Raw genomic sequence first — 24129 nt, 5'->3', positions numbered from 1 at the left:
GACTGTATACTTTTTGTACACATACCATTCAAGAAGTGTTACAAAGAAAAAGTCTCCCATGTGCACCTAAGTATGTTGTTCCAGGAAACGGACATGGACGCTTATGTAGCAACCAGCCAGTTACCTGATTTACAAATTGTACCAGCTGGAAAACTGTGACAGTATTGTGTTGATGTTGTTGGTTTTGATGTATTAAGAAAATATGAGTTATTATGAGATTATGAGTTCCGTTAGGTGGGTATGGACATGCATCCGATCACAGTCCGCTGGTTTTTATGCTTCACATTACCATGGTTGTTTTTCTCAAACTCAGGCTAAACCAAAATGTCAGCAGATACATTTCCACTGCCAGGAACTCACTTTTTGACAGCTCTTAAAATCTGCTAGAGGCCAGAAAACAAGCCTGAGCAGCAATGTTGATAAAGTTTTTATTAGCCTTTAAGTGCACTTGAAGATTCACTCTGCATTGCATCTTGCCTTCGTCAAATCAGAGCCGCTCATTAAATCCCCGTCATATTTTGTGATCCTTTAAAAAACACATCTGTTGCTCATGCTCACGACATCCTGCTGCAGCCGGTTAAGGTGCGCTAAAGCTCATTTACCTTGAAAAGAAAAAGCCGCTTTAATGCCATGACAGAAATGGCAGCACAGAGATTTTGGCTAATGATGACAAGAGGCAGCTTTTTTAATGAGACAAACTTAGCTCGGTACATCCACAACAACCGAGCGACAAGCTTGAATTTTTGGGATTCAAAGCGAGTGTGCACTCCACAAAGTGTTTGCGTGCTTCCACTGTGATCTTGGCGAGGAAATGGAGCTACTGTGAAATTAATGTGAAATTAATGTGCATGTGGTTGCTCCTCAAATTCAGCTGCCTGCCAAGCCAGTCAGTAATTAGGTCCATTTCCTTCTCTGTTTGAGAACACCATTTTTGTAGCTTTAATTTATGCTTCCATTGTGAAATTACAGACTCAATTTACAATGTGAAGTGACTGCATGTTCCATGTGACATCAGTCTTTATTGATTCAGATGTCAGCGCAGGTCGTTTTTTTAGTACCAGGTGAAGACCTCATACTCTACCTCATGTACTTGTGACTTCGAGGTAGTGGTCCCAACAGATATTTGCAGTTCTTTCATCAAATAAGTAGCAGTAACTGTGAGTTCTCCCAAGCTTACAACACAAAGAGCTCTGTTCTATACAAAACTGTGGTTACATCGCACTCTGGCCTGCTGCACTGAGGCTACTGTGGGTGTAAAAATACTTTTATGTCTGATTCTTTTGTGATTCTTTAAAAGAGGACAAACTGCAGCTGTCTGACAGTGATGACACCAAATCCATTTAACACTACTGCAGCTGTGCTGGAAACATCACACTGTCCACTGTTGGTCTAATGGTAATGAGGCGAATACATTGTAATACAACTTATCACTGCATTTTAGGGTGGATTTTAGTTAAATTGCAGCACAATGTTAAAGATTACATCAGTGGTCCCCAACCTTTCTGTCTTGTGACCTCTTACAAATCAGCAGTGTCTAGGTGGTGCCCTTGACATATTTCAGATATGTATGTCTGTCTTGTTCGTCAGTATTAACAATCTAATAATGTAATTTTACTGACTTTTTTGACGATAGGTGTGTACTTTCAGTTAAACAGGACCTTTACTGATTTTCAGACAGCTTTGTATCACTAAATGATGGTAGTATATGTAATTGAAACATGGTAAACTTCTCTAAATTTTGCCTGCAGCGAGAGCCCCTGGTTCTGGTTGTTGCAGGTTTGCCACCTTTGGAGCAAATGGGAAAACTACAGCGCTTTTTCTATGTTTTCTCTGGTCATGTAGCACCAATTTAAAAAATATTTGTGTCTCTCTACTGCACAGACAGCCCAGTTATATGCAATGGCCATCTTTCCAGCAGTCAAATGCTTCTTTAAAGAGACTATGAAAGAAATTGTAGAAATTTAAGTGTATTAATCCCTTTTTCTTTGGCCATATGTGAGATCATTGTTACGTGACGTGAAAAACAAGACCTTCCCCGTCTCTCTCTGTTACCTTTAAAAGTCTGTGGACGCTAACAGAAAGCAACAGTAGCTAACGTTAGTTTAGAAATGGAGTCTGCTAACGGCCAGTTTTTGGCACAACACCCAAGTTTCACTTAACCCCTTGAAGTAACAACAACAACAACAACAACAACTTTGAATGCAGGAATATATTAAGATTGTTGTATTGGCACTTTTACTAAAGGTACAGGATCTGAGTACTTCCCACTACCACCCATCATTATCAACCGACATGGATTTTAGAGTGAGTTTTAAAACCTCTTGTTGTGGAGCCAGCTGTGCTGCAGCATCTGCCAGGATGAAACTTCTTTACCCAAGCCTACATTTTCCTGAGGAGAAGTCTAATTAGCCAAACGCCACACCTGTGTGAGCTGGACAATTCTATGAAAGCAGAAAGTTGAATCTGAAAACAGCTGAAGGCAGGAACATCTTCCTCATCCAACCGTAATGAAGAGCACACCAATGTTGTGTTTTATCTGCAGAATTTTCTGCTATTGTGAAAACCTAACTTGCCTTCTGGGATTAAGAGGTTTATTTTACACTGGAAGCTATAAATATGGAAAAAAGCTACCACTGTGGGTCAGATTTTCAGTATGTGAATACAGCACTTTTTTCTGGACTGCTGATTACACTCCCCAAAATAATCAATCACTGCACTGCAACACCATGTGCATGTGTACCACAGACATGCAGACACATAAGGCACATGCACGTACATACATCAGTCATTTAGATGGCTGCTTGGCAGTGACAAATTGCCATCAACATGCAACTCATTAGCAGCACAAACTCATAAATGCAGGAGACAAACAGACAGTCACACACACATATTTGTACATTCATGCATTCTCTACACCAACAAAAACATACAGATATAGAAAGAAAGCCACACACGCAAACACACACAGTTTGTGGTTGATGAGATGATGAGAGCTAACGAAGACGAATAGATGTAGAAAGATTAGACCCGGGAAGATTCAGGGAGAAGATTGACTGCAGGCGGATGAAAAAAGGGAAGCATGAGGGAACAAGAAGCTAAATGTAGACTATTCACATTTGGTATCAACATCCGTCCTGAGTAGACTGATCTCACTTCCACTATGCACTATGTAGTTTTAGAGAAGAAATTTAAACTCAGAATTGTAATATGTACACAATTAATGAGGTAATAATACAAACTATTTTTTTGTCCCATAACTGAATAATCAAGCTGTTCTCAGAGAAAAATAAGGTCCCCAGAACGCTGTTTGAAGCTAGAAAGGTGTCCAAATATAAATAAAGTAAAACAGTATGAAATTGTGTTGTCCTTTAAGGTCAGTTTGTTTATTCAGTTTATTCAGTCATGAAATCAAAGAGAGTTTGTTTATTTAGTTTGTTCAGGCATAAAAAAAATCAGTCAGTGAAGATTTTTCTCTTCTGATTAAAACTTCTTCAATAAAAACTACATAGTGCACCTTCAATGAAACAAGAAAGACATGTCTTGTGATCAAAAAGAAATATTTTGTAGAACTTTTGCCAAACTTACAAGAAAGCCCAGATATTTGTTGTGGTCAGTGTCTAACAAATTTGATAAAGCTTCTTTTCAATCAACAACTTACAAAAATGAGCGACTTTCTAAGGGAGTCTGGGGAACAGGCTGGAAAGTTGCCTACATTGGTTATCGTTTTCTGTATTTGTAAAATTTGACATGTTTACCTTTATTAAAATGCCTTCTTCGTCAATTGAAATGGAGTGTTCGAACAGCTTCTAAATGTTAGCAGGTAGGACACACTTTAAACAGGGAAGATGACAGGACATATTATTGCATTTAATGCCGAATTTACAAGAAGGCTCGACTGATTTATAATTTGCCGTAGCTGTTTCGCAAAGTTCGTGAAGTTTCTCCTCACGTAACAACTCTTAAAATCACATGATTTGTTAAGGGAGTCTGGGGATATTGAGGTTACTGGTTCAATGCTTAGTTAAAACAGACAGTGTGTTCACAAACATCTGCTGCTGACATTGGCTGGTTAAGAGAGCCGAAACATGTAATTTAAGTAATGGTGGGCTACATGGAAATCGTGTGCAATCCATTCTGCCTGTTGTTTTATCGCTGCTTTGTGTGGTATGTCTACATTCTTCAGTACGTTTGAGGACTGCATTGTTGCAGTGGCTGATAATGAAACACAAGGGCCACTTTAATCTGTGTCATCATTCAACTGCATGAGTGTTTTTGAATATGTATGATATTTAAAATGCATGTGTGTGCACGCTGTGGCTGACTAAATAAATACACTGAAGGCTTAAAGACAAATTAATTAACCAAAGGAGTGCGAAGATGCGTTCGCCAGTTCTTCAGGACAAAGACATACCGTGGGAGATGCTGAGGAAGGGGAAAGGAAAGAGCACACAGAGAAGGAGTGAAACAGGCATGTAAAGTGCTGTTAATTGCTTTGTCAGTGAGTGAGAGGGAGGGAGAAGGAGGAGGACGATGGAGAGACAATGTTTAAGAAGCGGGGGTGATAGGAAGAGGCCTGAGAGGCGAGAGAGGGAGCGAGATAAAGAGGCAGAGCGCACTGCAAAGCACTGATTACTGCTTTGTAACAGAGATGGGAGAAAGAGGGGAGGGAGTGAAGAAAGGCAGTAAACAGACTGAGGTCAGGAAGGCAGAGAAGTATCCAAGGCAGTGCTCCACTTGATTAAAAAAGTACCGAGATAGGAAAACGCAGATGGAAGCGAGAGGAGGGAGACATAAAGAGAGGCAGAGATGAAAAAGAACTGACGAGCACAAGGTGACAGGTATAAAAAAATTTGGCAGTGAGAAGTTTGTCTGCATGTGCATGCATAATGCATGTACCCAGGTCAACTCAGGATAGAGTACAAGTATTGACATGTGTGTGTGTGGGAGACATCCTGCATCCTAATCTCAATCTCGAGTGAAGCAAATTGAAATTCCATGAATACCCTGACACACTTGAAAACCTCTCGCTCTTCAGTAACGACCTTGTCTTTGTCTGACTCTCTAGTTTTTTTCTGGGCGCTGTATGCTCACTAATTGATATTCATTCACTAAACTGGCCTGTGTCTAAATGATAGGAGACATGACATGTTATCAAACCTTGATGCTGTTGAACAATATTGGATTAGAACCTGTTGCGTTCAGTTGTGGGTTACATGTTTAGACAGTGAGAGCAGCAGTGAAGTAGGAGGTTTTCCTTTTCAAAGCACAAGTCACACATCACACTCAAAACGCAGCATGCCTTAATGGCTCTGTAGCTGTGTCGCTTTATGGGCTATTACAGAATTTGCTTCCTCCTCTGCGACAGATTCCTCCCTGTATGACTGTTAAATGTGGCTTCGGAAACAATGAGCCTAGGAAAAGAAACCCATTCACACTGAAGGACACCCTGAGGGACTAACGGCACCAAGACCTGATGTTTACTGCCATCCTCTGCTTTACAACACCAGTGTAGCCGCACTGAAAATATTAATGGGACAATGTCTTGTCTGTTTGGCCACTCATCCATGGGAATTAGGTGTCACAAAATACAACTAAACCGACCCGCAGGGAGTAGAGCATTGTTTTTTTTGTTTTTTTCTTTTAAAAAGAAGCTCAACACCGGCTAAAAACCTCAACAGCATTACAGCCAGTGCCATCTTCTCATTTTGGAGCCAGAAGTGACCATATTTGGTTGAGCTTGGGGGGCCATAACCTGACTGGATCTGACCAAGTACCCAAGGACACGCTGTGGTAGCGAATTGTCAATCACAAGCAAGCCACACCCTAAAGCATACCCTGCTTTAGCGACTCTTTTACTCTAAATCAAACCATCATTTACAAAATGAATGTCATGCTGTAATGAACACTAGAATTACTGCATCAGGGTTATACACCCCCACGCACCAGTCAAGTTCCTGTTCCTGAGCTGTCTTGTTGAATAATGACCATTTTTTGCAGAATATAATGATGTCACAGTGCATTTCATCTCTGACCTTATAGATATTAAATGTCATAATTCTATCCTTTTCAGAAATTCCCTTAATGTGTTTGAGATATTGTGTTCACAAGAATGGGACGAATGGACGAACGTACAGACGGACGCTCGGGTGAACGCCCCAAAAACATAATGCCTCTGGCCATGGCTGTCACAGGTGCAGAGGAATAAACTCGAAAACTAATGATTCAGACCATAAACTCATCAGGAAATGTTTACTGATGTAATAAATCAAGTGAGAAGTAGGGTAATTTTCTCATAAGCTTACATAGAATCGGAAACCAGTGGAGTCGCTCCCCCTTTGGCCATATTTTATACAGTCAGTCAGTCAGGTTACAGGTGTAACTTTTGACCACACTTCTTCCCACACCCAGAGAGGGCAGTGAAACACTGCTTTTCAGGCTTGTATTCAGTTAAACAGGAATTTTACACAAATGCAACAAATCTGTTACTGTGGGATACAACCAGTCATTGATAGACCACATGATTATCATGAGAAATAATGCCTCTCTTTTCCCCAGAGGCAGGAAACTGCCTTCATCATCAGAGCAGATTACAAGGAGGACTTGGCGTCCACCAATTTGTCCATTTAAAAAAAACCTCAGCATTTCGCCCCCACACAGCATCAAACAGCTTATAATGTTAATAGTACCCAGCACTCCAGCAGCAGACAGTGCATTAGCTGTGTAGTGTGAATATAGTATAAACAAAATTAGCAGGGCTTTTGCTGGTTCTGAGTAAATGGAAATGAGCTATCAGATGTAGTTAGCAGAGCCGAGTCGGTTTTCCCAATTGCATTCGTCTACATAACTAAGCAGCAAACGTCCCATCACTTTTAATTCCTTTGGCCCGCTTCATGTTCCTTCGATTTTCTAACAGCAGTTTTTTTCAACCGGCCGCTTTAATATATTTCACACCCTGCACCCATCGCTGTGGGAGGCAGAGGTCACAGCTATCAGAGGTGGGAGGGGCTCCAGCTTCTTCACAGCACCATGAAAATCATTCTGAGCAGAGCACACTGGACAGCAGCAAACTCAAAGGGGAATAGACACATTATAAAACCACCCATCCACTTATCAGTTGACCTCCAGACAAGATAGAATAAAGCAGTGGTGGTCCAGAGTGAGGAGGAGCAGGCTTGCGACTCGAGGATCTCCAACAGAACATGACAGAACGTGGGTTGAGAGCAAATGTCAAGGCTGCCTTGGGAAACGCTTTTAACCCCTAAATGCTCCAGGGAGAGCTGCTTATTGGTTAGAGAAAACTGTGGTGGTGCTGGATAGCAGGTTTCGGTTTTTAGGATGCTATGATGAGTTTAAGACCACCCTTAAAACCTCCGCCTTCTGGCTAATAGACCTGCTAGCTGCACTGCTAACTGAGCTAACTAGCTAACAGCAGCTACAGTTGTTAGTGGTTACTCTGGTGGTATGCTGCCCCCTATTTGTTTGGAGTTTGAAACAGACAGGTAGCCAGTTCTTACATAGTGCACCTTTACTGCTTGTGAAAATCAGTCAATGCAGAAAGATCATTTTTACTTGACAAGATATCTTGAAATAAATTTATTCAGTCTAGAAATAAATAGTCTGTAATAGTTTTTTTAATTTAGTTGAAAATTCTTGTTGAGCCTATAAGAAAGATATTTTTGGAAGCAGTAGTTTTAATTACAAGCAGGTGGGTTGTCAGCTGTCCTCTTCTTTTGATTTGCAGCATTAACACTTCCACAGCACACACGCCCAATCGTCCATTCATTGCTTTTAACTTCACTTTTAATCATTTCCATCTAAGTGTAACTCTTGCGTGGACTTCCTCCATCTCACAAATCCTCAGAGCCGGTTCATGACACCCTCTTCCTCTCTTAATTGGCTGTGTAGGTTATCACTGAGCAGAAGGCGTCAGCCGTTTCTGACTTAGGGCAGTAATTAGTGATGCGCTCTGTCATTTATTGATTTGTTGATTGATTTTTTTTCTCTCTTCATGTAAAGGAGGAGACTCTTAGAAAAATAGAAGAAATAATCTCTGATGAAGACTGGTGTTGTCAGAGATGTTGTCTCTCATTAACAACTCCATGCTGCAATTAAAGTTTTACGTGGATATTTGTAGGCGTTTGTTCCAACAGAATCTTTCCAATCCGTTCAATATGACTGATCTAAATAAAACTGCTTGATAATGAAATTTGAATTCCTGTAATACATCTGAAGCAGGATTCAGTTTTGATGTTGTGCATGTGACCTACCGGTGTCAAGCTTGGTCCCCTTGGCACAGGCCACAATGGCTCCCATGCTGGGCTGAGAGGTCATACCAGCCATAGAGTCCACCTAGAAAGCAACAATCAATATGAATATTATTTGATGAATAGTCTTTAAAAGGATAAGTTCACTCAACCATTATGACATGAAAATGTTATTATCTTCTCACCCCAATGCCGATGGAGAGTCAGGTGAACTTATCCTTCAATCATTTTTGTGGGTTGATTTTATATACATACATACATAAACAGTCTGAGAAGAGATGTGTACATTTGTCTCAAATGTGTGCATGTAAGTTTAATTTAAGGATTAAAGGGAAGAAAATTAAATTTTCTATCAAAAGGGAGAAAATCCTTGAGGTGTTGGCTGTCTTTCCTGCCACTATCCAGCATATTTCATTTAGTTTGTTACTGTTTATGAATAATTCATTACTTGGCAGAGTGAAAGTTTAACCGAGTACACCAATAGAACCAAAGCAGACTAATCTTTTTAGTGGGTGTGTCTGATCCATGGTGGACAGTCGGTTGTTTCTTTGCTAAAGTATTACAAGGAACTGAACAACAGAACAGGAAAAAAAAAAAGAAAAACTGCAAATACCAGCCAACTGTCTTAATGAAACTGCCCATGCTGGCAGCATGCGTCAGTGAACACATTTAAAGGAAATGCTCCTGCCTTCAGCAACTGTTCCCGCTTTGTTTCAGTGACATTTCACAATGCAAACTGCAGCAACTGGCAGAAAATGTATGTTTGTTAATGCTGTCAGGATAACTTATGGGCGGATCTAGGCCTAGGTCTCACGTTCATAAAAAATAAATGGATTGTTGATTTATTTTACGATCACAAATAAAAATTTAAAACCTCTCAGACCCTTTGAAAATAATGTTTTATGCACACATCATGAGGAGATGCAGTGCAAGGACTGCACCTCATCAAGACACCCAAAACAACCTTGTCCTTGAATACTCACGGCCACATCCACCACGTCAGCTCCAGCCTCGGCGCATGCCAGCATGGCGGCTACACCCGCTCCAGCCGTGTCGTGTGTGTGCACGTGGATGGGTACATCCGGGAAACGGTCTCTCAGAGCGCCGATCAGAAGTTTGCTGGCCTCTGGCTTCAGCAGGCCGGCCATATCCTAGTTGTAAAGATGGAAGGAAAAATGTAAGTGACAGCTGGTGTGATTCATTTAATAATAATCATTATTTTCCTCTGAGAACAGCTTGTTTAGTCAGTTATGGAAAAAATAAATATTTGAGTTTTTTTTAATTATTACCTCATTGTAAGTGTGAATTTCTTCTCCAAAACTACATAGAGCTCTTTGAATATCCCAAAATATTACATACAAGTACATGTTCCTTGTTTTGCATTTCTTTTTAACACTTCTGGAAGTCTTTGCGGTAGAATCTAGGACAGGATATAAATTAACACACAAGGAGACCTAATCTAGATCCATTAATCCGGGTTAAAGTAGCTTTCCGCAACACATTTACATTTTGGTTATGGAGTCCTGGACCAAGATTAATCTGAACCACCTGTTTTAGTTCTCATTAGTGAGACGGTGTGCACACAGCACCGGCCCCAAGGCTGTTCATTAAAGCTGGAACAGACCCCAAACTGCTGATAATTTGGTGAAATCAGAGGAGCCAAAATAAGCAGAAAGAACATGTTCACAAAACAACACCAAAATCCTTGAGGTGATGGGGACTTGGATACAACTACTAAAACTCTTTCAACAATCAATGTGTCATCGCTGATAAAAGACTTGAATTTGAGGCTAAACTGCCAATCAGAGACATTTAGTGCTGCAGTAAATCGAATCGTCTTTTGGGAAATATATTTGGTTAATTCAAGACAAGTTTATAAAATGTTACCAATGTGCTGGAAAATGATAACTTAAAAAAGTTTTCCACAGACACACTCTGAGGATCATTATAATGTATAAATCTTAATTGATATTAACAGAAATTCACAGACGGAGCTTAGATGTTTTAGTCGCGCTCCCTTTGGTGATGATTGCACTCCATGAAGTTCTAATGCGCGCTCGTTTCTTCTTTTTAAAGTTAACCTCATTAGCTGTGCAAGCCGTTTATGAGATTTGCCACCGCTGCGTGTGATGGTTCACACGGCGGCAGAGCGGGAGTTTGTCATTTCACGTTTGAAAATATTCTGTCATGCTTGAACAAAGAAATTAATTTAATGTGAGCATTATCAGCCTATTCATTTAGATAAGAGGCTCCAGTATACAAGTCATTTCAATAGGAGGGCGTCGTAAAATTCAACTGTGTTTAACAGTTAACATCTGAGTTCTTTATTAATTAAAATGCCAATAGATATGCGTGTGTGTGTGTTTTGTGTGTTAAAGGGTTTTACTTCATCACCCAGAATTTATTTATCAGTTTTGGGTTAACGCTATGTTCAAGTACGCATATTCAGCATTAACTAGGTGCTTGTGAAAAACTAATTGTGAATTAAATACAAGAAAATCCTCACTTTAGAATGAAGAGCATATTTTGAGTTAAATAGACTGAATTTTTAGTTAATTAGAGACTATTAACAATTGTAGTTTTGTGTTACATAAAAATAGACCATATTTATGAAGGGTAATTAAGGGAGAATAACTCTGGTACTACCAAGCGCCTTGTAGTTGTATATGGTCATGTGGAAATGAAGTTTAAAGGATGATATAAAATATGAATTCAGACATCTTCTACTCACCCCCATGTCGATGGAAAGTCGGGTGAAGTTTCGTAGTCCACAAAACATTTCTGGAGCTTCACAGCAAAACAACATTGCAGCATTCTGCTAAAAGACTTAAGTAGATGGGGACTTTAAAAATGTAAATAGATAAACTAATGAAAATAAAAATGAAAACTCGTCCGGTGCAATCCATGTATCCGTGATTCCAAATTGATTTGAAAAGATGTTATTTACACCCTCGACGCATGGTTGAGCTTGAGCACCCACTTCAGACAGGGCGCACGCTAACGTTTTTAGCTCATCAGCTAAAGTGAAGATTACAGTCTAAAGAAGGGTGTAAATAACGTCTTTTCAAATCAATTTGTGATCTCAGGTAGTCCGAAGACTTGGATTAAGCTGGTCAAGCTGTATGGAGCCATTGTATGTTGTTTTTTTCTGTTGTCCCCATCTACTTCTGTTGTTTAGGAGAATGCTTTAATGCAGATTTGTTGTGAAGCTCCAGAAATGTTCCATCAGCATAGGGGTTGAGTAGATAATGACTGAATTTTGATTTGTGGTTGAACTTGTCCTTTAATAAGAGCCAATATACTACATATATGCATGCTAATGAGCAACTGGTAATGTTAATGTTAATATGCATGTTGTCTTATTTTGTATTGAGCTGAACATCAACCAAAATTCTGCCATCATATGTGACAATAGTAACAGAAATAGAACAAGTTGTTGCAGAACAGGCAGATCATTTACAGCTGTGTAACAGAAGTGAGCCAAACTCACACTGCAGACACGAAGGTTTAATTAAAAAATGCCAATTGTGTCTTTCCTGCCAATTGTGTTTCAACCAAATACGAGAAAGTTTGCATCCCAGTGCTACTTAGAGTGCACACAGCCATGTAAGTGCCGTCCCTGAGTACGATGACATACATGGAAAGTGTGCATACATGAGAATTAAGATGGTTTGTACACAAGAGAAAGAAGAAAATGTACAAGCAAAGATTCTTTCCAGCTGGTTGTATGTCATTCTGGTGGCAGATGGGCAGGGATTTCCCACACAGAAGCAAACAGTAAAAGCCAGAGTCTTCAGATTATCACAGAGAAGGAAAAAGTCATTTGATTTCAGAAGTAAACTTCTCTAAAAGCAAACAATTGAGGCACTGGATCCCATTTTTATTCCCTCACCTTGATGCACAGGATGTGGGTCCCGGCTTTGACAAGCTCATCTGCAAGTTTCAGGTAGTAGTCCAGGGAGTACTTCTGCCTCATCGGGTCAGAGACGTCGCCTGTGTACGAGATGGCGGCCTCCACTACGCCGCCTGCCGCTCCAGCAGCCTCCATGCCCAGCAGCATGTTTGGCACGTAGTTCAGGGAATCGAACACGCGGAAGATGTCCATGCCGTTCTCCTTGGCCACCTCGCAGAACCTGGTGGGGATGGAAAGGGAGGGAAATAAAAATGTTAGTCAACAGCACATACAAGAGTCTTAGAATTGACTTTACAACTTTTAAAGCTTATCTGGGTCAAGTATGAGTCAGTTTACAGCCTTAGATCCTTAGATGGGGCCTGTCTAATCTAAAGGTGACCATGCTTTTGGCATCAGGGCCCTTCGATTTCGGAAGGACGTGTCTGAGGAGATAAGGCCACAGAATCAGTGACTTTTTAAAAATCATTTCTTAAAAGGTCATATTGATAACATTTTTACATTATTACTTTTGTTCCTTTTCTTTGTGTTTATTTATATAGATATTTTGCGTTTTCCAACTTGTCTTCTCATCCCTCAATCAAAACAAATCATGCATTATTATGCATTTTTCTGGGTTTGACATTGCGGGAAACACTTGGGTAAATATATAGACCTCAGCAAAATATAGATCAAAGTTCTTGTCGTTCAAATGCTTTTGCTTTGTCTGTCAAAGCACTTTGTAAACTCTGTTTTTAAATAAAGATATTACTCTTACCATACAGTCATGTACACACTTTATTTTTTAAATCCACATTCAAAGCAGAGACAGAAATAGGTGAGAGAGACTGTCAAGACTCGCACTCTCACTCTCACACATATAATGAGTTTGTCTTCATGCTCACCGTAGCCCAGATAATAGCGCACATACTGGTTGGGATAAGCTGTTTATATCCACCTCCATATCGCCACTCATAAATAAATATCGCTGTACCTGCGCAAATACAATATTCTCACTATTTCCATGAAAAGTGAGCTTACACAGCCTGCAGGAGCCCACAATAACTGAGAGAAATGTACACCCGCCTCATTATCCAAGCTGCTAGTGGTAAATCCCTCCTATTATTGCCTTGGCCCCGGTATCTTAATCAGGTTTTTCATAACTGGGGTGAGTGCTTACTGTAGCCGTGTTACTGTGAATGCAATATTTGCACACAGTGAGAGCTTTTGTTTTGGCAAACAAACAGACTCACTTAATGTTGTGCTATGAGAGGATTACCGGTCCAGCGTCTGTGTGTCCAGTGTTTATTTAGCAGTGTAATGCATACAAGTGCTGTGTAGTGGACGTTGTTTGGCAGCGAATCAAAAGTGCTACGCGGGCCTACATATCTGACTCAGAGTTGATGTAACCGTTATTCATGTGGATGAGAAAGCCGAATTTTTGCGATCAGAAACTTCTCAAGAAGATGTAGAGCGCAGAGTGTACTGTACTGTGACCCTGTGACACTTCAAATCAAATAAACGAAATAAAATCACACTTTGAGTTGATTTAGTTAATGAAGACGTTTAGGCCACTTGACTGCAGGCTGCCGTGCTGAAAAAGTCGAGGACGAAGGAGTGACGGAGTGAAGGGAGAGCCGGGCGAACAGATCAAAGTCATTAATCACAATCATGTGCAAATTTTCAATGGCACTCCCCCTGTGGGACCCTGAGAGTGAGCAGGGTGGAGAGAGGGAGTTAAAGAGAGGGGTAGAGAGATGAATGGAGGCATGAAAAAGGGAGTAATAAGAGTGTGGGGGATAAATAATGACTATATGATAGGCGAGAGGGGAGAAGAGGGGGGGAGCACAAAAACAGGGAGGATAGGGGAGGTCTGCTGTGTGTGATTCAATGGGAAGGAGAGAGGAGGGGACAGCTGCATTAGTCATAAAGCCACTACTAATTTATTTTAGGTGCGAGGAATTACACTGTGCAGGTGTGTGTTTGTGTGTGCGCTCGTGTATATGTGAGTCATCTCACATCATCGAGGCAGCTTGTGAATCCATTTGGAAAAGTGTTTGAGGCATGTGTTTGCATGTGTGTAGGCACAGGAGTATTTATGGGCCTAAACGCATTAGTGGGCACATCTGTATCAATGATGTGTGTGTGTGTGTGTGTGTGTGTGTGTGTGTGTGTAGCTCACTGAGCATGGTAGGAGGTGATAGGGAAACATCAACCAAATTGACCTGACTAAATGTGTGTGTCAGTTATGCGGTTTGTGGGCAGCTACAGGACAGTGAATCCATTTATATATACAGAGAGAAAGCAGCTGTGTCTGTAGGCGTCAGAGAAACAATGCTTAGAATGTAGGTCAACTATATTCACAGGAGAACGATTTTATATTTATTATTCATGTTGGAAATGAATACAAAATATACAATGTAATTAAAAGCACAAGCTTAAAGAAACTTTTGCTCTCAGCTGAACAACTCATCTGCCGAGGAAGGTCACAACACGAGGCTGAAAGCTCTGGAAATGGCACGTTAAAGCTGCAGTTGGTGACACTGGAGAAATCAGCAAGAGCAGACTTGATTTTTAAAGTGTCCAACTGAAAAATCACACCCCCTCCCTTCAGGCCTCCGTCTACAGCTACTCCTTCAAAAGTCCAAAACTCTTTCTGGCTAGCTAGCAGGAAGATGTGTTAGCGGCTAGTTCGCTACGTTCAACAAGGTCTCTTAGCATTGTTTCTTCTAATAAATACACAAATAAACAACTCTTTTAAATGCCTCAGTCCAAAAAGGCTACAAACACAGCAGCATTTGATTTATGGATTGACGTTAAAGGGTAATTCCACCAATTTTTCCAGGTGTTTACAGGTCTTGTGGTTCCAAAGGAAGCTGCATGCAATCGAATACATTTACCCCAGTGATGTCACTCAGTGGCTAAGATGCATTGTGGGAAATGTAGGCACCAGGTTTTGAATAGGAAGAAGAATGCACAGAATAAAAAAGGTGATATCTCTGGTTCTGCAGTATCGATTTTGATCATTTGTTTTTCAATTGTCCATGATGATTCCAACAATGTTTTAAGAGTGCAATTCCTAACCAGCAGACTGCTTTACAAAACCTGGCACCTACATTACCCATAATGCAACTTAGCCACTGAGCACCGTCACTGGAGTTACCTTTTAAGATATTTTCTACAAATATAACAAAAAATGCTTTGAAAATAACTTACCAACCCTAGCTTTAATGTTGTTGTGTTTGTATTAAGAAAGGTTAAGGAGCAAAAAATTATTTTAGGTCAGTTACAGGTGTAAATTAATGATTGTGTCCACTTTAAGGTGTGTAGGAGCAATATTGATATGCAATTGTATTTATCCTTTTATTATTAAAAAGTACATTATCTCAAAGTATCCAGAAGTTGTTTCAAATGAGAAAAAAGCCAATGTGACATGGAAGAAAAGTGCATGTTTAAGAAAAAAAAGGTTTAAATTAGTAAATATATGCCATGATCAAACACTCTGGACAACAACAGCAGTCATTATGATGACATAACAGGTCATGATGTTCACATCCACAAAAACAGAACAAAACTAGAAAAAACGCCTCACGGTGGTGTGCCCCGTGCACCGGTCAAGTTGCTGTTCCTGAGCTATGGCGCTGAATATTGGCCAGAACAATTTTTGCAGAACATTATGATGTCACAGTGAACTTGACCTTTGACCCTTTGGAAATAAAATGTCATTACTTCATCATTTTATCCTTTTGGACCTTTTTCATGAACTTTTTGCTATAATCATGGCCAAAACTGTGTTATGCAAGGTCACAGTGGCCTTGACCACCAAAATCTAATCCGTTCATCCTGGAGTCACTACGCCTGGAGTGGACTTTTGTGCTTCCTGTGTGAAAGATAAAGGATTCTCTATCTTAGTGCCTTCAGCCAAAACAAAAACCTCCTAATAAAAATCACAACTTTACCTTCAGACTTCAGAATATATACACTATTCACATTTAGAATGTTATAATGAACAAATATAAAAACTTAGTATGATTTAAAGAGTATTTGGTAATAGTGTGTTAATACAAACAACATTTGGCTTACGGTTACTGGATGCCAAAGAAGTTGTATCTTGTAAGAGGAGTAGGTGTTATAGGCTGTAGCTTCAGCCTACACCTTTTATAGACTGTAGAAAATCTTCTGTGTTGTGTTGCTTTTTCATGTACCATTTTGTTGGAGTATTAGTTTTCTAATAAAGTAACATTAGGTAACATTTTCACCTTAAAATACTCTGTGAGGCAGCTGGATTTTCTTTAAAGCAGCATTACGTAACTTTTGTGTTAACTTTTTTGTTTGTAAATCATGTTGATGGTAGTGTCTTGTTTCTGCACTATGTAACTTCAGTGAGCATGTAGGATCACATTTTTCAGTGACAAACAGGAGGAAAATCTTATTCTCAACAATTCAACACAGTAAATGAAGCTAAATGGGAAAAGGACAGTTACTCCAGTGTTATGACAGCCCTGCTTAGATGTAACTACATTCTACATACCAAACACTAAACTCAGAGCAAGTCAAAATTAAACTAGTGTGTGTATAAATGTACATTTACAGCCCAGATGTGTGTGTGTCAGCATGTTTCCATAGCAATACTGGAGATAGTGTATGTATGCATATTTGTAGTAAGACTCTGGGTGTTAGCGTTAACATTTGACTGTTTAATAACTGAATTCAATTATAAAAAAAATGGAAGGATAAAGTGTGTGTGTGTGTGTGTGTGTGTGACTCACTTAAAGACAGCATTGTCAGGGTAGTTGGTGTAGCCCACGGCGTTGGCCCCTCTCAGCAGCATCTGGAAAGGAACGTTTGGGATCAAAGCTCTCAGCTCCTGGAGTCTCTTCCATGGACACTCAGACAGGAAGCGCATGGCCACATCAAAGGTAGCACCTACACACACACGCAGAGGGTTTGCAGTTTATTTCAGTTGTCATCTCAAGTCTCATCTGTCATCCTGACTTTGATGTCAATTTTAGACTCGAAAACTCATATATCAAACTTATCCTATTACCCACCCACCCACACGCACACGCACACACACACAATACACACAAATGGATGCTCAAATAAAATATCTGATGATACTTGCACATTCATTGTTCATTCTAACACTTCTATCATTTCATTGTAAAGTCACTTTAAAAATCTAAGAAATGTTTCAGTGGCAGAGGCGAAAATAAAAGAGATAGCAATCTCTCATTTCCCTTTCTGGGGGGACTAGATTAGCGAATCTCATACCCGTTTATCATATCAGCCAGAAATATTGAAGCCTCCAGTGGTTTTCTGCTGATCCAACACAGCCGTCATTAAATTTCATTTTCCTTGCTCTCGTACATTTGGACACGGAGAGAATACAAAGCGCCACTGCTTGTTCCTGACTCTGGGAGGAGCAGGAATGCCCTGGAAAAGATCTGGATTTGAGCCTACGTCAGCGTCTCTTAAACTACTGCTGTGGAGCGGAAATGACTCGGAGCAATCCCTATCTGATGTTAAACGTATTAGTATTAATGTTTTAGAGCACGTGAGATATAAAAACATGACGCCGTGCGAGGAATTCATCTGGGGCTGCAGAATTTGGTCTAATAATTTGATAACGGGAATGAAGACTGACAGCTGGGCCCACATATCGGAACATTAGGCACAGGGCACTGCTGAGCTTGCCTCTTTTTGGAAAGACAGGCAGCCTCCAATCTGTCATGAAGATGAGCTGAAATAAATCGGAGAGGAAGATGGAAATGAGCCTCTTATATAACGTCCACGATGGCCAGAAATGTATTCAACCTTAATGTTCTTTTTAAAGAAAGTTACAGATAAAAATGTGTTATTTTGGGCTCAACTGTCTCCTGGAATGGGTGTTGTGAGATTGTATTGGCCTGTAACATCAAGAGTAAATCTTACAACAACAAAAAAAACAGTAATTAAACAGTTTGCATGGTCTCATATTGGCAAACTCTTTACTTCATCCAAATGTCCCCTGCTGGGAAAATATAGTTCTCTGAAATCAGCTTCCATCTCATGCACACGGGCCAATAAAGGAAAGCCCATGATGAATAAAAATGATTTATATCTATAATTTCAATCGTTAAGCTACATCAACGCACACACATCTCAGCATTTTTTGCTTAAGTGCGCAATTATGGCCCTGATGCATCGGACAGTTTATCCTGCTGGATCAATTTTTATGTCATCTGTGATTCTGCTTTATTGCTCGGGATTGGTCGATTTTGCCTTTGTGCCCGTCAGATCTTCACGCTGCAGCAAGAATTCCTTGAAACATACACCAGTGCCCCGAAACACTGCGGGGCAGAACGAGATGCGCACACTGAAATGAGCGCATACATTAATTAAGAATCAGCCGCTTTACCATCTGATAAATGTGCCAATTGTGAAACAGACACAGGGAACCATATAGATACATTATGTGACCTAATTCGTATTACTGTATCTTCTATGGTGTTGGGAGGAACGCTATATCAGGAAGGGACTTAATCCTCAAAGGGCTTTCACAGGCTTAATCTCTTCAATGATTCATTCTGCCTCTAAGCAGCTGAAACATGTGAAAGCAATATTCCCTATCTAAGATCCTTGTGTAAAAGAAAAAAGGATTCTTGCATAGGGACAATATGTCAGGGTAACAGGTGTTCAATACTCACGTGGTCACCTTCCCTTTAGTGATTTATTTTGGTACTAAGTAATTTGAACACAGCAGGGTGCAATATTCTCTATCTGTGATCACATTGTAATACAAGTACATTGTATAGGGACCTTCTATCAAGAGAGGCTCGCTTAGTTATTCCTCCTGTGATCATTAACTGATTTACGAGGAACTGTTTAAAGGTATAGTTATGAGCCGTCACTGTGGGACAGTGTGTGCTGGAGCTGAACTTTTTACCGCAGCGTGGTAGTCTAATTTGTGTTTCACAAGCTAAATCAATATCAGACGAGAGCATGCCAGCCAACCAGTGCATCTGTGAACTTTGAAGGTTGAGTGAATGAAGGATGTTTAGCAGTGGGGATGAGAAACAAACTGCTACTCACACATGTTCATGAGATCTACTGTAAATGGTCAGAACCTTCTCTTCAAGTTTAGAGGAAACAGCCTCTAAAGAGTATCTAGCTTCTGTATTGGGATGTTTTTCCTAATGAAACAGGATAGTTGGATATAAAAACGGGAGGAATTTGGTTTGAACGTTGAGAGAAAGATACAAGACGTTCTCACTCACAACTCATTAAATTTAGCAGCTTGGTCAGTGGCCTTGAGCTTGACTGTTATTAATGTTGTCAAATAATCACGGTTTGGTTAGGGCTGGGCAAAAGAAAGTACTTGGTCAGGGTAAAAAAAAAAAAAAAGGAAGATATTTTGGATTAAATTAACTCATCTGAGTGACGTAACTGATGTCGAGTAACGTACACGACATCAAATTACTCTTGCCGCTTGGTCACAGATGGGACATGAACCTCAGTCCAGTGTATGACCCACCCTTGTGCCCCCTGACTTGAACTCTTTGCTCTTTACACTAGAGAAGCACTTCAAGCCGTGTCCTCAGAGGGGTACCTACAATGTCAAAGTTAGACCAGATGTGATGGCAGTGAGAACGGCCTGAAGAATTACAGTATCGAAGAATTACAGTATCGAAGAGAGAGAGAGAGAGAGAGAGAGAGAGAGAGAGAGAGAGAGAGAGAGAGAGAGGCCCATAACTGTGATATTTTGGGGAAAACTGAACGAGGTTTTCATCAGCCTTCATCTAGAGGATGTCAAGACTTGTTTTGAAAATGGTCTTAATCAATAAAAATATTTTAGAGTCAGTGATAGAAGCAGCTAACAAGTGAGTCATCTCACTTTCTTTTCATATCTGCGTAGAGCTGCACATGCACAGTACTGATTGGGCAGGATGTGTCTGATAGGATATCTTTCACATCAGCTTTTCAAAACATCTGGCTGTTAGCAGTCAAAAGCAGACAAGTGCTCTACTGCAATCGTTCTCAACCTTTGGGTTGGGAGTTAATTTTCAGGGGTCACCAGATGGCTGTGGAGAAAAAAATTAAAACATTTTAGACTGGGGAATAGTTTTCACAGTAAATTGACTGTACCAGTGATATAATTTGTTCCTCCTGACACCATTTGTGTCCACATGAGTTCTGTTTGCACACACACAAAATTTGGCTACTTATTATGTAGTTACTTGTTAAAGCTGAAAGTCTGGATTTCCTTTTCACCAGCATACTTTTATTTATTTTGCACTTTTCAAAGCAATGTCACAAAGTGTTTTACAAAAATGAATACTAACTACATAACTCCCCAGTCCTAAAAGGAGATTTATCACAGTTTTTTGGCTGTGTATAAACCCTGTGAGCAATGCGGCAGAGTTAGGATCCTCAGAATCAAAGCTATCAAGTGAGGTGGTATTCTGCATGATTATAAATGATGGTAAACAACATTTAATATAAGTGTGGGCTGAGAAGAAGGTGGAATGGATTTTTTGACGTCTTCAAATACAAGACAATTAAATGATAAAAAGGCCTTTACTGTATGTCCCTTAATCAAAGCACTCTGCCCTTTCAGAACTGCCTCAGTACAATGAGACATGAGGGACAAGGGGCTTCCCTGGCACCTATTCAACAATTTCCTCTAGAGTGACGGATTGAGTTCACCGCCAGTTTTCACAGTCTCTCTTCAAAGATTTACTTTTAATGTTACCGCTCAAACATTGCGACGCTGAATTCGTGTCATCTCTCTCCAATCAGCCTCATAGTAACACCATGATGTGCTGGGAGATGGAAGTCGGGAAGCGTTAAACGTGTTTTTATCGGAAATTTCTCCTCAATGATTTACTTTAGCTGTAACCTTTTTATCTGTTCAAACATGAGCTGAGCAAAGATTTGCTCAAGAGCCAAATGACACATACGCTTTACATTTTGTAATAGTGTACACTGATTTTGACCTTGAAATCAAACAAAAACAAGTAAAATATTGGATTTTATTTTGATCACACTCCAGAAAGATTAAAGGTCACGCCCAGTTACAGAACTATACTGACATTATTTTGTGTGTAAGAAAAGCAAAACATTTAAATGAATGTATATTGCCCCGATTCTGTTGCCGAATCGCTCTGTTTTCTAAACACTTTGTGTTCCTACTTAATTCGTCTAATTAACATCAAAATATTAATACGCACAGGAAGCATATCATTACACAGTAAACTAGTAAAGTGGCAGGAAGCTTTCAGGGGAATATCTCTCTCTAGAATTTATTCTGCCTTTAAGTGTTTAAATAATTATGAGAAAGCACTATTGTTTTTTCTCTGACTCATAATCATATCATGCAGGAACTACTCACGCCTCAAGAGGATTCAGTCGCATATTACATTTCTCTTCGATGACACATACTCTCTACGTAACTTTTCTTAAGCAAGAGAGATAATCTCACACTCATCAGCTCATAACACCGGCCTATTACAGAATCATCATGTCAGGAGGTGTTTCACCTGCTCAGCCTCCTGTTTTGTATTTGATTTCATTGATGTACACCTGCCGTCGATGTGTAAATGGAAGAGAGGAAAGCATATATACACTGACTTTTTTTATGAAGACAGAAGACTGTTTAAACTGAGATATTTCGGATGGAAAAATTCAACACTTGACTCCCACTGCAAGTCAAACATTAGCGCTTTACGGGAGAATTTAGAATGAAGACACAAAGTAAGATTCACTTTTCTCTTGCCGTTTTATCAGAACTGGATTCACTTCTTCAGAGACATGATTATTCGACAGTGTTTACTCAGAGCTTTCACTGCAGCTATTGTCCAGATTAGGAGTGTTTAACATGTTGTCCACTCAGTTAACAATAAGTATGCACTCAAGACAAACACGTTTACCATTCTAGCCCAAACCTTATTATATTTATGTTTATAATCATTCATACTGAAGCGTAATACTAACCTGACGTGCCAGATGGTTTGTTATACATAACCATCTGGGAAGTCATCCTGAAGAAACAGTTCAGAAAAGAGCCGGTCCTTTCAGAGAATGTGACGAACCATCTGTCTATCACAGGCTCACTTCAACCAATCAGATCAACAGTAGGAGAGTAGTAACAGCAGAGACAGTTGGTGAATCAACCTCTTTCCGAAACCTTTCGAGAAAAGCCTTCAGCGCCGTTCTTTACTCTTCTGTAAATGAAATATACTCTTCAGTTCTGATGTAACAGATGCTATAGCAGCATCAATGCTAATCTCTTTAGGAGCCGCCACTGCAGTCGCAGGTCGTCACGTCTAAATCATGGCCGAGGCAGCCAGTAGTTCCTAAAGGGATGCTAATTGGTTCAAACTAGGGTTGGGTTAAAATATCGCTACGGCAATATATTGTGATACTTCCTCTTGTGATACAATTATCGATATGCTGGCAACATGATGCATCATTAGATGATTGTTTTGCAATGTAACATTTTCTTGCAGAATTTCTGTATCATGATACTATCCAGTGTTTCCCACAGAATGGCTGTGAACCTGTGGCCAGGGGGTCGTATTTCATTTTACCAGAGACCGTCTTCTCTGTCTGCAGACCACGAGTGATTGATGGTACACAGGAGGGGAAAGCGAGGGATCATTGTCACCTGGTAAACTGATCGTGGATGGCGTCATTCTCACAGACGAATTGGCAAAGTAAAAGTCGTCTATAAAATGCTTAAATGGGTCACCAAATATACTTGGGCGGCTGTTACTGACTGTACCTGTGTGGGAAACACTGCTATCATTATTGTGGGAAACATACCACGAATCGTATCATATCGTGAATTACTATGATTCCCAACTCTACTTCGAACTACTGTGGTTTGGCCACAAGCACATAGCTTAAAGACGCCATTCACCCTATTACAAGACACTGTACCATCAACATGATTTTGAAGCTGTTATTTTATGGGAAGACAAGTTACATAATGCTGCTTTAAAGAAAATCCAGCTGCCTCACAAAGTAAGCATAATACACACACCCCACCAATAATTTCAGTTTTTAAAATCCCTGTGCTGCTGCTTCTCTTTGGCTTTTAAACAGTTCAATGTGGCACTGGTTTAGGCTTTCAAAACCCATGAGAAGTCTCAGTTTATCAGGAAGCCCCAAGTCAATTAACAACTTTAATGTTCACCCATAAAATGGTCTCAAAGCATGCTTTCTATCAGGCTTTATTGACTGTTTTTGCACAATTTCCTGTTTCTCACACCGATGAAACCAATAGCAAATAAACCTGTAGAAAGCTGACTTTGTGCTCTTTCACTAAGACAACATACAGTATAGATATGTCTGACCATACTGTGAGCTTGCTGTCCCCTAACAGGAGATTCAGTTTTTGAAAGCCTAAACGATCGCCCAATTGGACTGAAAGCCAGAGAGAGATGCTGCAGCAGAGTGTTAGGATCCTCAGTAGTAAAGTTATCAGTGAGGTCGTGTTCTGCATGATTATGAATGATGGTACACAACATTTTAATATAGGTGTGGGCTGAGAAAAGGTGGAAGCCTTCCCCCCCTCCCCCAAGTCTTCAAATATAAGATAATTAAATGATAAAAAGGCCTTTATGTCCCTTAATCAAAGCACTCTCACCTTTCAGAACTGTTTCAGTATAATGAGACACACAGGTACAAGGGCCTTCCCTGGCACCTATTCAACAATTTCCTCCAGAGTGACGGATTGAGTTCACTGCCAGTTTTCACAGTCTCTCTTCAAAGATTTACTTTTAATGTTACTGCTCAAACATGGCGAAGCTGAATTCGTGTCATCCCTCTCTGGTCAGCCTCATAATGGCATCACGATGTGCCGGGAGATGGAAGTCGGGAAGCGTTTAAGCCCCTTTTATCAAAAATATCTCCTCAATGATTTACTTTAGCTGTAACCTTTTTATCTGTTCAAACATGAGACGAGCAGACAGTTGCTTAATGTGAGATCTG

General features: G+C 40.1%; 1 protein-coding gene across 2 annotated transcripts in view; it reads right to left on the bottom strand.

The window, feature by feature from the left end:
• Positions 1 to 24129, bottom strand: part of pcxb (pyruvate carboxylase b) — a 307003-nt gene that overhangs the window by 35191 nt on the left and 247683 nt on the right. For both annotated transcript variants that reach the window (XM_073474925.1, XM_073474926.1), the window contains exons 16-19: positions 16923 to 17079; positions 12157 to 12397; positions 9248 to 9415; positions 8268 to 8349 (exon numbers count right to left, since the gene is read on the bottom strand). In XM_073474925.1, the coding sequence (XP_073331026.1) occupies positions 8268 to 8349; positions 9248 to 9415; positions 12157 to 12397; positions 16923 to 17079 (648 nt within the window). The remainder of the gene's footprint in view (positions 1 to 8267; positions 8350 to 9247; positions 9416 to 12156; positions 12398 to 16922; positions 17080 to 24129) is intronic.

This window comes from Pagrus major, chromosome 10 (genome assembly GCF_040436345.1).
Source record: "Pagrus major chromosome 10, Pma_NU_1.0".
Taxonomy (NCBI): domain Eukaryota; kingdom Metazoa; phylum Chordata; class Actinopteri; order Spariformes; family Sparidae; genus Pagrus; species Pagrus major.
Note: the sequence above shows the minus strand (reverse complement) of the source record. Positions and strands in the feature narration are given on the sequence as shown.